Source organism: Telmatherina bonti (genome assembly GCF_933228915.1).
Source record: "Telmatherina bonti genome assembly, chromosome: 8".
Lineage (NCBI taxonomy): Eukaryota > Metazoa > Chordata > Actinopteri > Atheriniformes > Telmatherinidae > Telmatherina > Telmatherina bonti.
Window position 1 is genome coordinate 22,918,453 of NC_136626.1, and position 18,344 is coordinate 22,936,796.

The 18,344-nt window shown below is 39.4% G+C and overlaps 1 protein-coding gene across 1 annotated transcript; it reads right to left on the reverse strand.

Moving 5' to 3' along the window:
- Window positions 1-4,632: 4,632 nt before the first annotated feature.
- lhx4 (LIM homeobox 4) lies at window positions 4,633-13,276 on the reverse strand (the record flags this gene model as incomplete). The annotated part of the gene is given in 8 exon segments (XM_079245332.1): window positions 4,633-5,021; window positions 6,103-6,274; window positions 6,934-7,088; window positions 7,676-7,878; window positions 9,162-9,333; window positions 12,942-13,169; window positions 13,172-13,226; window positions 13,229-13,276. Coding segments are annotated over 8 exon segments (1,422 nt in total).
- Window positions 13,277-18,344: the final 5,068 nt, after the last annotated feature.

Consider the following 18,344-nt stretch of genomic DNA (forward strand, 5'->3'; position numbering starts at 1 on the left):
AGCCTATCCATTAATGCCCATAGCCCAGCCAATCAATGTTTAAATAAAAATCAGCTCAATTTGTTGCATTTTATTCAAACGTGCAAACTCCAACCAAGCTAAGTGTTTCTTTTTATTTTCATAATGCAACAAGAACAGCTAAAACAAAGGAATCGATAGCACTTAAGTTTGGGTTATGTTGGTTTGCTATCAGACAAATGCTCTGCATTGCTGTGTAGAAAATAGCTTCATACAGATGTATACTGTGGTGTAATTTCATTATAATACACACTTAGCCAACATCATAGTTAGAAAAATTAAATCTGCAAGCAACATGACACACTTTAGCAAAGCAGCAGGATAAGGTACAAGGTAAATATCTGTGTTAACATAGTGAGTGCCGTAGTTACACCTGTAGTTAAACTGTGACTTTCATTATCAAAGAGACACTACAAACATTTAGAATGGCATGTAAAAAAAAAGGCTACTGAATTCATGCCACCGGTTTAACCTAAGGTGAAAATTTTAATGAACTTTTCCATTTCTGACTGGCTCATGTACACAGCTTTCAGTTTCAGTAGAGCAGGATTGATCCCTGAATTGGAAAAAGCGGTAGATGGATGGATGGATGGATGGATGGTGCATGATTGGATGAAAAGTTACAGTTAAATTGTAGCTACAGTTAAAGCACTGCAAAGTGGCGAGATTGTCAAGATGTGATGTTTCATGTTCTGGTTTCCTGTTTTTTATTTTGTACTTTTCCTTGTTTAGTTTCCTTTTGTCTTGTTTCCTGTTTTGCCTACCATTAATTGAGTTCACCTGAACTGGTTCTTTGTTTTGGTTTGTTGTAGTCAACCTCTGTTTTCCTGGTCAAGTTTTTGAGATTAAAACATCTTGGTTTTGCATCCTGCCTCCCATCCCTGCATTTGGGTCCCCATCACAACCAATCCATGAGAGAGATACAATGTAGTGGACTGAGTAGACAATCACAGAGCAATGGTTAACATATTACTCAAGAGCAACATGTTGTAAACATAATAGCATGCTAACATTAGCATTTTACTCAAAACACACCAGTGCCATGAGGTAGGAGGTTTCTAGACAGAATACAAATAATAAAATATTACTAAAGATGTAACTACCAAACTTGTGGAAATGTCATTGTAGGGATGATTTTGGAACCATCTTATCTTTACTTTTATCTTTTACTTTTACTGATTTTTTATCTTTTATCCCTGCTCCAAAACACCCGACTCATATAACGGGTCATTGTACAGAACTGAATAGGCTGGCAGAGCCATTTAATTCATTCAGGTGTGTTGAAGCAGGAATACTTTGAACACTTATTTGTGGCTCTTGTCAAACTGGACTGAGTTACCATGGTATGGGAAATTGTAAATGGTCTTACTGGTTTGAAATCTTTGCAAAAAAATCTTCTATATGATGTGTTTACTAGTTTGACACACTGACATACTGACATAACTGGCTGCATATGAGCCAAATCCCTCTTTCCCTGACTACAGAGCATATTCGCCCATATTTTACAAAGCACTCTACAATTAGTTAACAGGCCAGGGATTAAGGCTAGATTTGACAGTGCTGCAATCTGCTGCTGTGTCTCTTTAGCACTGAAAGGATCAGAGAAACAAGCAGCAAGACATCTGTTTCTGCACTTGTTTTATTTCTCACCCCCTCTTTCCTTCCTTATTGTCTCTCTTCATGCATCTTTCTTGTCACTTCCACCCCGAGAGCGAGAGAGAAAAACGGCATCAATCACTGTTAACTGACTGACCACTGTCTGTTGGTGGTACTAAATGGATCTCCACAATTGAATAGAGGCCTAAGTGTGTGGTAAATGCCCTCAATGGGTAAATGAATTTGCGGGTTAACTCGCTCTAAGAGCGTTTCGATAAGGCAAAATAATAATAAAAAAAATAAAAAAAAATACCAGCAGCACAAAGTTTTCTCTTCATATATTAGAAATAAGGTCCGGCTGAAAATCTTAACTCACATTCATCACAGTGGGCTCAGTGTATGAAAGAGAAAAGCACGTGGGGGTAACCCAAAGACAGTTCAGCTTTATTTTCCTCATATAGATTTGACTGTACACAGTTCATACCATTACACAGAAGGCATAAATGAATAAATTCAGTGCTCTCTTTTACATCTTTTTCAAAGACACATGGCAATAATAAATAGCGCTCATGAAACAAGACAGTCAACACGTGTTCAAACTGTACAAAATTTACAACAATATGCAAACATCTGAGGCAACACAGACGTAACAAAACTGTAATGATAGTATGTTTGTATGCTATCATTGCTAACACCATAGATTGCAGCCAAAAAATTACTATGCTGCTTACTGGGGATCTACTAAGAAAAGAAGTAATAAGGAGAGGACAAATTTGCATTTGGGTGTGTATAAAATTAATTCTAGTGTTGGTCTGTTTTAATTACTTTGCATATATTTAGTAATTATGGGACAGATTTAAACTATATGATCATTGATAACAGATTGGCCAAGAAATTCGACGATGCTTATTTTTTGTAAAAACTCCTCGTGTGAAATGTTGCTTTTTTGTTTTCATTCTAGTGTACTTTCTCAATGAACAACCAAAAAGGCATGAATAAATATGTAGATAAATAATTAAAAAAACCTATTTCAGAAAAGTCTTTTGTTTTTAGGGAAAAAAAATAATTGTACTATTATAAAAAACAGAGTAATTTGAAGTAACTGTAATCTGAAAAAGTACTTCAAACAATAAATGTCCTTTTTAAACACATTTTTCCGCCTTATGTACTAACCTCATGTCTTGGACCTTTTGCTTACATTATTCCCAGGACTGTAATTTGTCAGCTGCAATCTATGGTTTTTCTTAATGATTTTACTTTCTGTTGGGTGATTTGCATTCTGGTAAAAGGGGAAAAGGAAAAAAAAAAAGACTTGGCAATTTTTTCTTGCAAACAGGTGCCAACGTTGAGAGAAACTGCTTCCTTTCAAGAACAAAAAAGCAGCGATAAGATCCAGGTGCTGAGTTAAAAATAAAAAAATCCCTCGAATCAAAACAGCCACAATCCTGGCATGCTCAGCAGGTCACAATCTAACTCTTAGATACTCCTACAGCTCAAATGCAATTTTCAAGAGAGTCACAAATAGCAGCTCGGCTTATAGAGAATAACTTATCTAGTTAAATTATTGTTTGGGTGTTAAGAGGCAGCTGATGCTCCCTGTACCATGAGGAACGGCCCAGCAATCACAATCATGACAGCTTTGATGCTGTAGTATCAGCCCTAAATGTGGCAGACTGTGGTAATCTCTCCAACATGGAGGCCAGGCAGTGGGAGAACAGACTGAGTGCACATCTGGGCTCAGGAAGTAGGTTGCTTGCAGGCAAAACTAGAGCTGCTGGACTGAGTGGATTATCAGGCAAAACCTGGATCCGACAGGAGAGCCAACACAAAAGGTTTTTTGGAGGGTTGGGGTGGGGATTGAGGGGGGTATCAGTGTTCTTGCTTCCCAATACTTGTTGTGTGATATTGACGTATTGTGGTTTAAACTGATGACTAATTTCTCCAGAAGAACCCGTTAAGTAGATACTTCTTTGCTGTATATCTGTGCATCCAAAAGAATAAACCCATTTCGATTTATAATCTTGATATCAGGTGGTGAGAGCTGTGTGACTCCAAATCTTTCATGTCCTAGCTGTTCTCATATTCATGAGATCTGACTGAGTCCCGGTCTAATTTATTGTAATACTGGTGGACATCTCTCAACAACAGCTTTTTGTACGGACAAGAACAACTCAAGCACCAATAAACATAGCAGACACCATTTGTATGGCAAATGGCATTTACTCTCACTCAAACAGGGAAGATAAAAGCTTCTATGAACAGGCGGGCAGGCAGACGGACGCGCAGACCAACGGCCATCTACTTCCTAAATACTTGTAAGCTTCACCAATACATTAAAAAAATCAGCATGTTTCAAAGTTCACACTTGTGCCACTGCTCTTGTAAATTTTCTCTCCTAATGAAACACTGTGTTTTTGCCTTGTGCATATGTCTCTCTCCTGCGTTCCTGTCCATTCACGTAGAAAAAGAAGAGGAGAGTAAAGTGCATTGCCGCTGTAAAGGCTGTGATGTGGCCAGCTAGCAGTCCTACTCATGAGTTTGAAGCATGCAGGTGCCTTCTGGGTCTGATATGGACTTTAATCCAAACTGTGGCGCAAATCTTGAAACTGTTAGGAAGAGGCGTTACAGATTATTTCAACGGTGAGACCATATTCTCTCTCCTGCACACATAATCTGCCCACATGTGGGAAATCAGTCTAGATTGTAACGACCGAACAAACAACATAGAGACAGCCGAAAGCAGAAATTGAATGATAGTGATTGAAAATTCGGCGTGGGGGTGTTCTACACTGCTTTTTTCCAGACTGCACATCCTGACTCCGGTTGTTACATCAACATTACAACTGCTGAAGGACTGAGATTCACACTTCTTCTCTCTCCCCTCCTCTTCACTCAACATCACCAAACATACCAGTCTCGGAGGGTGATACAAAGAAATAAATTAACAAAAAAAAAAAAAAAAAGATTTTGAGTCCGTTTTGATGTATCCTCACAGCTATTTCCTACCATGCTGGAGACTCAAAACTGGGAATGGTCCATTTCATCCAGCCATGAAGCTGGGCTGGTGGGGAAGTCAGGGTATCCCGTACTGCTGCCTGTGGAGAGGTCTGAGGTGGGGCCTCCCGCCATGGCCCTCAGAGCCTGTCCCACGCCGCCTGGGCCCCCCTGCGCCACCAGACTGTCCATGTTGAAGCCCAGGTTGTTAAGGAGGGGCGTATGGCCGGGCAGAGAGGCGATGGACGAAGGTGACTGTGGAAGACCGTAAGGACTTCCTGCTCGGATGTCGTGGTACGGTTGTCCTGCTGCATCAACAGAGAAACCGCCATTCAGCACTGCAGTGCCAGATACGTCGCCAACGCTCCCATACAGCCCATTGGTATGGCCGAGGTCAGACAAGACTTGGTCATCTGAGGAAGAGACAGCGTAACTTAGCATGATGAGTGTAAAATCTCTGACACATCAGCAGCACTGTCACCTGTGTGCACATTATATAGCTGTTATTTTTCAATACAGTTAAGTGCTTTTATGAGTCAGATTTATTGTGCCAATGTTATGCGGATTTCATGGTGGTACAGTTAGCAGGTGCACCAGAAGGATGTATTTCTTCTCTAACAAGGGTAAAGGTTTCTTTTGAACATTGTGGAGGCCACATTATGCAGTGAGATCCTGTATTTCCTGCATCTTGCAGCAGCAATGCAGTCAAAAACAAGTTGTATGTTATTATTTAGAGCATCTAATCTGTCAAGTACTTGAATTTTTTTTCTAACTTGTTTTTACTAAAGATATGGAGGAGATGAAGGCAGGTGAACATGCTCTACATATTGTAGACACATATAGACAATAAGAAACATCTACCCTTATCTCCTTCTAAAATATTTGTATGTGTACAATTATTGCAGCACAAAATAATTGTTTCCATCTCAATGGTTCCCCTGGGTAGTTTCAATAACAAGAAATCCCAAGAGCACTTTCTCTCTAATTGACTAAAAGCCCTCACATGCTTTATAGAGTTTCTGTCACCATGTTTTTATTTCCTATAAAAATAGCCTTTCTTTTTTAAAAGTAGCTTGAAGGCTTTTATTACTCTCCAAAATGGAGATTCTGAACATTAAATAAAGAAAGAATGTCTAAAATGCCATTTGGATTCCACTAAGGACACTCTCTTGTTTTCAGTAAGCGCCATCATGGAGACAAACAGAGGCAGGAGGTGTCAGCTGCAGCAGAGAGGATGTGAAATAAATGTGCCATTTTAGATATGCCTAAAAGTGTCCCCATGCAGCGAGAAATGCAACGAAACAAATGAAATCCCCACAAAGACACATTCAATTTCTGCTGCTCCCATGTCATTTAGCAGCTTGAAGGCTTCCTTAATCCCATTAGCACAGCCTGTCTGACAGGGATCTCTCTCGCTTACTTTCTCTCTCACTTTCTCTCTCTCTCCCTCTCTCTCTGTATCTCTCAGGGGAGGGAAGAAATAAGCAAAAGTACCTCTGAAGCTCAGTTCGCTGTCGCTGAGTCCTGCGTCGTCAGCTGAGCTCTCTTTCTCCACTTTGGCTCCTCCCCTGCTCCGTTTGACACTTTTATAAAACTGAGTCCAGCGGTGACGACCTGCATCTTTCTTCAGTCGCTTTTCCTTTGCTCGCCGGTTCTGGAACCAAACCTGAGAAAAACAGAAAACGAGGGTAGTAAAAAAAAACCCCCACTAAATTCAATCTAACAGTTAAACTCATCATAGTTTTTTTTTTTCTATTTAGATATTGGATTCTTATTTCAGGCTCTGAGAATAATATGTTGTCACATAAAAGGTGATGTATGGGACATTTCAGTGCATAATAAAATACATTAAATTCACATGATTTACATTTGAGCTGCAAATAAACTGCACAATTCTTAAAATTACGGTTAAATGTAATTTTTATAACAAATTTTTGAATGGCTGCCATAATATAAATTTAAGGAAATAGTCATAAATAGATGATAAACAATTATGAAACCAAATTGCTGCATTAAAGTGAAATGCGAGACAGCCAGAGGAGTTCAACAGATAATCTGTTTGACTCTTTCCAAAGGTTGTTCCAACACCTGAAAACTTGACTAAAGAAGGCCTGATTGGCTTTTTCATACATATTAATTTTAAAAATTAATATAATAATATCACTGAATTTATTTTCTTTTCATTAACTCTTTGCTTTAACACCCAGAGACACTTTGAAAAAAACTAGAGACACGGATAGACTCTGCATATTTCTGCAATCACTTTAATTAATTTTTTTTTTTTAAAAACTGTGAGATTGAAGATGCTCTTGTCATGAACTTTACCTGCACGACTCTCATGTCCAGCCCTGTTTCAGAAGACAGCTGCTCTCTGACGTGGCGTGCTGGCTTCGGCGAATTCTTGTAGGCACTTTTGAGGGTCTCCAGCTGCTTGGCGGTGATGGTGGTCCGCGGCCGCTTGGTTCCCGCCTCTGAATCATCTGAAAACACCATTTCAAGTGTAAGTGGTGTTTTCTTACATTTGTCTTGTTGCCTCAAAAGGCAGGGCCCCTGGGCTCCTGCGTGTGTGTTAAACAATGTGAATGGTCATGCATGGGAGTGTATTATTGTCCTAGTGCATCTGTCCCACTCCCACAGCAGAGGACATAAATCTACTCAGTGCCAGAGGAATGAAGTTATTGGAGCTACACCACAGAAGAGCATTGGTCCACTTTACATAATCAATCAGAGATACATGGAAATCTCTGAGGAGAGGGAGGGCCAGAAACAGCACACACACCCAGATGACAAACACCAACGATTCACAGTCAGAAGTCATTTCACTGCACTCATAGTTTATACAGTTTAATCCATCATGCACTTGAACTGTTGTGATGCAGTTTAGTGAAAACAGAGCCTTTCAGCACTGAATCAGATGGACAGGAATCAATACAGATTATTCCTATTAAACTATTTTCTATTTTCTTATACAAGTATTTCTGCCAAGTGGATTTCCATTAAATAGCAGAATTTTTACTCTCGCCATGCGCATTTGTCTTTACTTGTGTGTATGTCCTAGCACACCTACCATTTTGTTTTGCCGTCTCATAATCCACCTTGCACACCAGCCTCCCATCCTCCATGAGGTAAAACTCGTCCCCGGTGGCCAGCTGTCTGCTGCACATGATGCAGGCAAAGCAGTGCAGGTGATACACAAAGTCCTGTGCTTTCCGTACCACCTGTGTTGGAGGAATGCCCTGTTGGCATGATGCACACTTTGTTCCAAAACGCCTACAAGAAATCAGGAAGCACAGGAATACCGTCAGAGATTTCGATGCAAATCGCCGATAGGGCAGAGTGATGGCAACAGCTGAGATTAAAATTTCACAGGCTAGACTATTTCTTAAACTGCATCTGAGAGTGATGGCAGAGTGTCTGCATTAATAGAAGCTCCAGCTGTTGAGGAGGGAAAAATCAGCACCAGAGTATATTCCTCCAAACGATGGATATGCCAGCCGCTTGACTGATGGACAGGATCAATGTGCTGTGTGGGGTGTGTATATCTGTTTGTGTGTATATATGTGTATGTTTGCATGCTTATATTTTGCAGATGAAGAAGTGAAAGCTGAGGAGGAGGGGTAGGGGAGGAGGAGTTCTAACAGTAAACACACCCGGAGGAAAACCAATAAAAACAGAGTCAGGAGAGGCTTTAAATCACAACACAAACCCCATGAAAATAAAAACGAGCAAGGTGAAGCCTCCAAATCACCACCAGGAAGCAAACACCAGCGAATCTGTACATTTGTGCTATTCCATGTTCAACATGCCAACGTCCCTCTGCTGCCCCATGGGTCAGCAAACACAGTTAGCTACCAGTTATACTCTGGAGCTCCTCAGGTCTCATTCAAGCTTTAAGCATTAAGACCTTTCAAACATGATTTAGTAAAAAGCCCAGATCTGCTGATCCTGTTTTGGATGAAAGTCAAATTAAATTTTCTTCTGTAATGCCTCTGAAATCCAATCGTTGAAAGAAAAGGGAAAAACTGAAAAAAAAAATTAGCAAAATAACTGAATTTTTAATCAGAGCTATGATAATATGAGGTTCAGAAATTAAATTAGAATACTGTGAATATCATCAGTTACATGTTTAGACATGATTAAAATACAACACTTTGCATAATGATAAACAAAATATTCAGCAATTCAATTTTGTCACCATTTGTTTTGTTTCACAAATTATAGGATGTTCATCATGACTGGACTTAACTAAACTGGTTGCATTCTTAAAAAAAAAAAGAAGAGTCCGGAGTAATACATCTAAAACACTACCAAATAAATAATACTGGGTTTCCTCTATGACTTTATCAAATAGAAAATAGTTACAGGAGCCATTCAAACATTTTTTCTCTCAGACTTGTCACTTTCTCTGATAACAACTCACTTTTCTTCTGCAAAATGTTTCCCAGCTGAAAAGCAATGATATTGCTGTCTGTATTTGTTGCACAGAAAAAATATAGAAATAAAAATAAACATAGAAAAAACAGAAACACAAGCAAAATGAGAAGCATACTGACTTGAAGAAGTCTTCCTTGCAGTAGACGCTGCCTGCCCGGGAGAAGCATTTGTCCGCCAGTGGGGTCTGACAGTCTGCACACTTGAGGCACTTTGAGTGCCAGTGTCTGTCCAGTACCTTCAGGATGAACTTGTCCAGGATGTGCTGACTGCAGCCTGCACACTGAGGGATCTCTGCCAGGGGAAATGACAGGAACATCAGGTCACACTCAGCTGACACAGGAGCAGTGAAAGGTATACCGTGACTGACATATTTACAGAAAGGAGAGTATTTTTGTTTTCCTTTTGCTCTCTATCTCTTTTTTTTTTTTTTTTTTTTTTTTTTTTTTTAAAGAGATGAACACTCTTCATTTATTGGTAATTGAAGCCCATTTCAATTACAAATACAAAGGTGTCTGAACCTTGTTGACCTGAATAAAATCATGTAAAGTTTCCTGTTTTTAAAACGTGCAATAATTCCAGTCAAACAAGGACATTATTTGGGTTTTTTCCAGATTTGATAATATCAAGTTGTTATATTTCTTTTGAAAATAGGAAAAGGCGTAATGACACATCTTGTGTTTTAAAACCTTTCTATCAGCCCATTCATTCAGATTCCCTAATTTTTTCTTTCATATTTTTTCCCTTATTTTAAATTACTTTTTTCTTTTCGGATGTTTCAAATGATTTTCAATAATTTAATATTTTCAATATTCAATCAAACCTTATATTTTTAATTTAAATACAAAATCGATCCACGCATTTAACATAAGTGTCTCGATATCCCAGTCAGCATTCAACAAGAGGAGTTTGCAACATTAAAAATGTGTGTGTATATGTCGTAAAGATGTCCGTCACTGTCCAAGGTGCTGATGTCGGAGCTGGTTGGTGCACAAATAATTCTCTGACAAAATATTGTTGTTGTTTTTTGTTTTTTTGTTGTTGTTTTTTTGTTTGGGTTTTTTTTTTTGAGTCTTCGTTTTGTGTCTCTGTTTTATTTTGTGTTTTTTTTTTTTTTAAAATCTTTAAATTAATCTCTTAGTGATTTTACGGAAACCATGGCAACGCGAGCGTTGCTAGGTGAGACAATATTTAGGGCGCTTGAATCTGAATACAGGCGAGATTTAATTTTAATTTATTGCAAAAATACAAATAATATAAAAAACCAGCAAAACAAAGCATGCATCCATTCTGACAAGAGACCTTTAATAGTTTTGTATAGCGAGAAATATTATTGCAGCATAAATTATCTACACCAGGTCAACTAATTTATTTAAGTCAAATTTAATTCACACTTTCCGATAAGCAAATGTCTTTAAACAACCAAATCCGCATTGTGGTGTAGATTTTGTAAATTTATAATAGGTATAAATGTAGTAAGTAACAGTTCTTGTTTGTTTGTTTTTTTCCCTTTTATCTCTTCCACTAAATTGAACAAGTAATCGGTGATTGAATGTTTGGTTGATGGTGGAGGTTATATGTAGACCAAAATAACCAAATTTTGTTTGTGGGGCTTCTTTTTGTTGCTCATCTACCTTTTCAGTAAAGAAAATCAACAGAAAACCACCACAGGAAAAAAAAAAACAAAAACAAAAAAAAAACAACGTAGCGGAGATGTTTACTTTAGAGAGAAAACATGACGGTGGTGAAACCACCAGACATTTCCAGCTGAAGCTCCGGCTGCATCGTGTCTGACATCACCTCTCCATCCTGCCTGCAAAACAAAGCCAGCAGGCTCGGCGTGTTTGTGACACTATTTGAGATTCCCTGTGACTTTCCGTGAAACATCAATTTCAATTCAGAAAAAAAAAAAGGAAAAAAAGCCGGTTGTGCAAATTAGCTCGTTCAAGTTGAACCAGCTGAACACAGCGAACACCAGTACTGCACACACACAGAAACCAGTAGCCACGCAGACGTGTTGTCTCGCGACAGCGACTGGAACCAGTAACAGGAGAAAGTAAATCTGTGTTTCGGCCTTTTAAAGTGGGGAAGCGTGTTGAAAATCTGGGTGTGAGAGGTTGGGTAGATGAATGTGAGAGGGGAGAGAGGTGGTGCTGAAAGGAAAGTTCTTGGCAGCAACAGAGGCTCCATCGTTCCAGTTTAGTTGTGCGTGGGCGCGTGCGTGAGTGAGAAGCCCTCGTGTATTCGGGAGGTCTTCCTCATATCTTATCATCTGTTGCCACCACTCTCCACTCTTCACAGGCTGCTTGGCTCCATCAGTAAAACACGGGAATTTAAAAAATAAATAAAATTATATAAAGAAATGTCAGAGTAAGGATGCTGATGTCGCAGCAATGCATACACTACTGATGATTTGTGTGAACTAAATGTGAGGTAAACATGTAACACTGACTAACTACCTGCAGGTTAAGGTTTGGATGTAATTGTCCTGAGTAAGCAGAAGTGTGCCTCTAACACGAAATACTTAGATATACTTTCTGCTGCTTTATTCCTGAAATAATCCAGGTTTAAATCCAGAGTGAATACTGGTGGGACAGGGGGCTGAGTGGCAGGATCTTTATCCAATCTTTTAATCTGTCTCGATTTATAAAATTAAAGAGCATAAGCCGACAGCATATAGTCTCTCTTCCCTTCATCGGCTTTATATGCTGAACAGACTTTAACCACACATCTTGCATCATAAAAGCTGCATCCCGATTTGCTGCTCTTTTCATTTTTGGGGTTCAGCTACTGCTGTAGAAAATAAAACCTGATATTTATTGTACTTTCTTTTTAATTCAGTGATTATACATACAGCATTAAAATGCAATAAATACAATAAATGTATGTCTATTTTGTTTTTAATGGTTTGAATTTGAATAGTCAGTATTTTAAGACCAAGTAGCTGCCTTTTTAATTATCTCAGCATCATCCCATTTTGCTGTGGATTATTTTTTGGGGTGGTTGCAGATTAGCCACACTCCATCTGTACATTTTACTAACTCGCCTATAAATAATTAGGTCAGAGCAGATATGTATCCAGTTGTACTTCAGTCTTGCACGATCAGATTATGAAAGGGGCCTGACACAGATTAACGAGTGCACAGATGTAAGGTATTTTTCGCCTTCTTTCATACTGGAAGGCATAAAACACTGAAAGAATTAGATAATTAACATTTTAAATATTTGCTTTGATGCATTAAAGAAGCTAATTATGATATAAATTAGAAAACATACCAACACGAAGGATTAGGCCTACCTGCCTTTTGTCCTAAACCAGGAATCAAACGTCTTGGATATTTCATTTGAACCGGAAAAGAGTGTCAGTCAAAGTCAGTGTGTGTTTCGTCTGATGGATAATGATGACAACTGCGTCTGATCTCTTGACCATGCAGGCTCGTTTACAAATTAACAGCTGGTACTCAGTGTAAGACCAGCAGCTCTAAGGTTGCAGCAAACTTTGAGGCCGAATCAGAGAATCAAAAGCCCCAATGTTGCTTTTTTTTATTATTTTTTTATCAGACAATTTCTAGAGATTATTTTGTGGACGGATACATCATAACAAGCCCCAGTTTTTGTGGTATATTTTATTTGCAGAGTAGCTACAGTCCAGCTCTGCGGGGCTGTGGGGAACTTAACGGGACATTTGGGATGTTTTAATGGCATTGCTGTGAAGGACTCTTATCTAAAACGTGGTTTTACAACTTGAAATATAAGCAGCATGACACATCATGGGCCTGCAAAGGTTCCTCGCTCCCTCATCGTAATAAGATCCTTTATCCTGCAAGCAAAATCCCGCTTCACATGTTGCACCCCGTTTCTACACAAAAAAAAAGAGAAGGGAGGGTAGGAAAATGTCTTACGTTGCAGTGGTACGCCGAGAATCTCCGGTAAACTCTTTACAGGACTCTCTGTTGGTAGGACCGCCGCACTTTGCATCATCGTGATCCAAACCGGGAGACCAGCGCACTCACACACACCCGCAGCACGGTGGGCGCTCTCCCCCGTCCGGCTCTGTGACAGGAAAAAATGATGCAGGTGCCGAGGCCTGTCTCCTCTCTGCAGACTGGTCTCAAACCACTGTCCGGTCAAATCTCGGCTCCTTTTATTTCTCTATTCCCAGGGTGATGTCCGTGTCGCGCCGTGCCGCGCCGTGCTGAGCTGTTTTGGAGTGGATCAGACAGGCTGCTCGGTCCATTCAACGCTGCAGGGGCGGCGGGGCGTGACGTCACCGCGGCAGAGGCTCATCTAGAGCCAATAAGAGTGCAGGAAGAAGATCGCTATCCTACCCTCCTCGAAAAGCATCCTCCGTAGGTGTACAAGCGAGGAGGAGAGGAGAGAGGAGAGCAGAGGCGTCTAGCGTGGTATATGAAAATGTCTCCGGAGAGGCGGAACCTTGCTCCTGAGGAGACCATAAATAGCTCACTGCAGTGGCTTCCCGAGGGGCCGCAGGCCAGCAGGACTCCTCACAGAGGGGAAGAGGTGGGGATACATGCATTCAAGGAAATAAAGATCACTTACATTTCTATTTCTGTTTTAGCTGAGGATATATATATATATATATATATATATATATATATATATATATATATATATATATATATATATATATATATATATATATATATATATATATATATATGTATATGTATATGTATATTAGAAAGAACCCATTTGTTTTTTCATTGTTGATTTGGCTGCTGCTCATCCAGATATAATGATGTCCCTTCAACAGGGATTCTTCTGACAAAGTGCAACGCAAAGTTTGAGTGTTATAAGAAATTGGCGGGTGGGGTAGTGGTACTAATCCACATAGGTGATGTGTTTTTCCACTTGGGCTAAAACACGAACGCCTATAAGTCTCGTAAATTGTGTTTAAGACGTGATAGGTGTGCCCAAAGCAGATCTAAAGGAAACAAACAGATGTCACTTAACAGCAATGGGAGCAGAAGTGAAGCCACACCACAGAGGGAATATTATTGGACACATGTCTGAGTCAGATTCACAGGACCTGTATCACCTGTATGAGCTGTTTCACGTCTTCGGCAGTGACAGGTAGGATTAGGAGTCAGGGCGCAGTCCTCCTGACACTGTTCATTTTAAAGACCATCGTCTGAGACGGCTCTCCCGGAGAAGATATTCCCTCTGGAGGGCCGCTAGTTCAAGCAAGATGAACTCAATCTTCGCTTCCAATTTACTTCAAGCTTAGAAAGAAAAGCACACAGTGGCCTCTTTCCCGCCTGCGTGCCGCCTCCAAACAAGAGCACGTCGTTTCCTTCAAGTCCGCGTGCGCCTCAAACACATCTGGCCGGACACCTCAGGTCGACAAAACCAGTTGTTGCATTTGTGTTTGTTGCCTGTTTTATTTATTTGTTTTTTTTTTTTTCTGTTATGTACTAAAAAATGGCTTCATTTAACCAATCAATGTTATTCAAATGAATTAAGTGAAATTTGGAAGTTATTATTTGTGCATTAATTCAACGCAATGAAATAAACATAATTTCACAGTTAAGTTTTATTATTATTATTATTATTATTATTATTATTATTATGCAATTAGACCCCTTACAATATTCACAAATATCCAGTTTGCACTGGAAATTTTTCATTTCCCGTTTGATTATTATTTTTCCCTGCATGGCTGCATTATCCTGACTTATCCTCGTGTATTTTCCGTTGCCTATAGCCCGCTTCCTATAGGCTATTAATTCTTTTATCGCATTATATAGCCCATTGTTTGGGGCCACAATCTTATGCGCGTGCATGCTTAATGTTTCAGATGTAATTTAGCTAAATGGAAACGCACATCAGGCTGATTAAAAAAGGCAGGATATTACAGGAATTTCCTATCCAACCCATTCAAGACTACAGTTACAGACTTAGAACAGCCATCCATCCATCCATCCATCCATCCATCCATCCAAGGCGTGCACGCATGCATGAGTCGAATGGTCTTATGGTCTTCCTATATTTTCATTATACACTTTTCCCCTCAAAATCCTTCAATCCATTGACACTATTCAATTATTGTGATTGTTGTAATCGAGGCTCTTTGGCTGCCTGGAAAACAATGCAGATAAAATGCTCTTAACTTGTCAGCAAAGGGCAACACAATTAGAATAATTGAGGGATGCAGAAAGCAGAAAGAAATCACATCTGCTGGGACTTTACTGGGATTCTGTCTGATGCGATTTTTAATCTTTAAAATGAAATTGCTAAGATTTGTGGCTGTTAGTGCTTTTTTTTGTGGGGGGGGGGGGGGGGGGGGGGGGGGGGGGGGGGGGCGCAAATGTAGTGCAAGGGTAATGTAGTGCAATTTAAGGATTAAATGACAGACGACTGCAAAACCAAGGTGCAGCAGGTAGTCAAGCTCGTGCACCTGTCAAATTGTGAATGACACTGTCACACTAAATTTGTACAAGAATCGGGTAAAGAGAGGCGAGAAATAAAATAATTATCATCATGCATTTCTGAAAAGCGATGTAAGATTTTTATCTGTAAGAAAGAAGGGGCAATGATCACTTGGGGGAGCACCTCTAAGGACCATAACTCAAGCGAGGGGGACTCTTTGCCGATCTCTGACCCTGCCACCTCTAATTAGATCCAATATTTCAGTGGACGAGTTCATTGACACCTGCGATTCCCAGATCCATCTCACTGAGGGAGTCAGACATTCATGCACAGAAACACATCCACCCACAGACTGAGCAGACTTTTCTAGAGTATGATGCATGTGTGCAACTTTGTGTGTCATTAGTCCTAAAAGTCTGCAACAGGCCTGCTTCGTAATTAGTTTTTGTTGGGTTTTTTTTTTTTTTGTTTTTTGTTTTTTTTTTTTTAAAGGCAGCGTAAACAGCTTTCTGTGCTACACTTTACCAGTTTTCCCAGGCTAAATCTTAGCTCAGATATATAAATATATACCTTAGTGTAAACATTGCCGTGAGCGCGCATTAAACTTCTCTGCAAATTTCTGCGAAGCAGTTCAAAAATACCACAGAAGAAGAAGCACAATTAAATGTAAATAAACAGCAGTGTCTGTCGGATGAGTTGTCGGCCCCGTGCATCGTGCAGACCTACCTAATAATAATGGGGTTGGTGTCGAAGCAGCGTGCTACCTGTTTCCTCTCGTCTCTCCCTCCTCCGCCTCCTCTTCTTCCACCCGGAGGCTTGTTTCAGCAGGTTGCTTGTCGGAGAGAAACAACAGCAGTAAGTCCACACTTTTATCCGGCTTCCACTGATAAAACAGCATTACAGGACGCGATGGCACCGCGTGTCCCTAAGCGTTTGATGGGAAAGCAGGAGAGGAACAGAGAGAGGAGGCAGAAAGCGAGGGGAAACCTTAGGAGAGAGCACCGAGGAGAAAATTAAATTGCACTTGGGGGCAAATTCTATTAGGGAATAGTTATTGTCTCCTGACAGCTCCTGTCCATTTGGGTAATTAGTAGAAGAGATTGGTTGAACAAACGAAATCTATTCCTGTCAGGAAATGATATTTTCCAATTCTCTGATTGAACCTGACCCAGTCTGCTAAGAAGAGGCGCTAATAGGCTTGTTTACCTGCGTTAAACCGAGGATGCCAAGACACCCATAAGGGTGGAGGAAAAACACACTACACTTCCTCATACATATTATTATTATTATTATTATTATTATTTTTATTATTTAGTAGTAATATTAAGAAAAAGCAGTTTTTTCCAGGCAACCTATGCAAAAATAACGTGAACTGAATGGAAACTCATGGAAATCTGTCCAGAAATCACTCAGGTTTCATTTTGAGTCACGTGATGCTCTGGCACCTGCCCAAGGTGTTGCCCTGTATGAAGGCTGGCCAGTATGTTGAGAAAGACTCCAGGCCTTTTAGAGCGTCATCATGAGGTCAAGAAAGCAAATAAAGCACCGTCTGATTGAAGGAGTAGCCCAACAATATGTTTTCAGTTGATATGTTTCAGTTATTTTTTTTTATCTTACTTACTTTACCACTCTAAAAATAATCATTGACACAGACTTGACCAATGATAAAAGTCTGCTGGTTCAATGAAAAAAGGACAAAACAACGGATGTTGTAGGCTACTTTTTTGCTCAATGACTTACAGTTTATGGTCTAAAATCCTATTTCCATAGCCGTTTTTTGCTTAATTTGTGTTCATTTCCACTACATCAATGAGGTTATATTACAAACTTTATACCTCAATTAAAATGTGAATGTTTTGATTGTTTATGGCATATTTATTTCCTCTGAAATTATTTTAAATTCATTCAGACTGCAGTCTAGAATATTTAGTGTTGTACTTGTATTTTATCTGAACATTAAAATCTGATTGTTTTCACAGTTTTCAATGCTGATGAACTTTTGCCACAAAGCAACATTCAACACAAACTTCAAGAAGATACAATTTCCATGGAAGCTGGGGATGAATCTTCACAGGGGACTCAATGACAGGAGCAGTGCCAAGTGAGTGAATTAAAGCAGAGTGACTGACAAATGTTGGATCTTTTCCAGCTTCATTACCCAAGCACTTCCTGTAAGCTATAAGCTAGCGTTGGAGGGGAAGCAGTGTTGGTAAAAGCACCGGGGCTCTGTTTCCCAAAAGGATCTGTAAGGTTAAGGTGACCGTGGTCCCAGGGCGAAGTCTTATTTTGGGATACTCACATATCCCACATGAACATAAAACAAAGCAAAACATAATTTATTTAGATGCTCCATGAGCTCATATTTTGGGTATATGAAATTTATAAAAAATCTAAAAACACAGCTTTTTTTTTCTAATAATAAAAGAAGGATTTCTGCATAGTGATATTTTTGTTAGGGAAAATTGTGGATATACCCTTTCTTCTGTCATTATTTTCAGTGACAAAAGTAAACAAGTAAACAACAAACTACTGAAAAAACTTGAATTTAGTTCAAATCAAAATCATCATTTAATACAATAATCACCCATTGAAAAAAAAAATCTGTCTGGCTGACAGTCAAAAACACATTAGTATTTGACAGTTTGAGTAAGAAAAAGACAAAAAAATAAATGACTTGGAAAATGTTGATCTGTACCAGGCTATGAAGAAGTTTGCGCTGGCTCGTAAATTGTTTGGGAACAAAGAAATGGGGAAAAAAGAAAAAAGCATTATTAATTAGACATTACTGGCAAATTCAGAAGATAACATTCGTACATATGAATGAGATCTTGGACCTTGTCTGAACCTGGTCGCTGCTTTTCTGCATCCATGTAAAAAGTGTATAAAGGGGCACTGAAAATGTTCTTCAGGTGTCC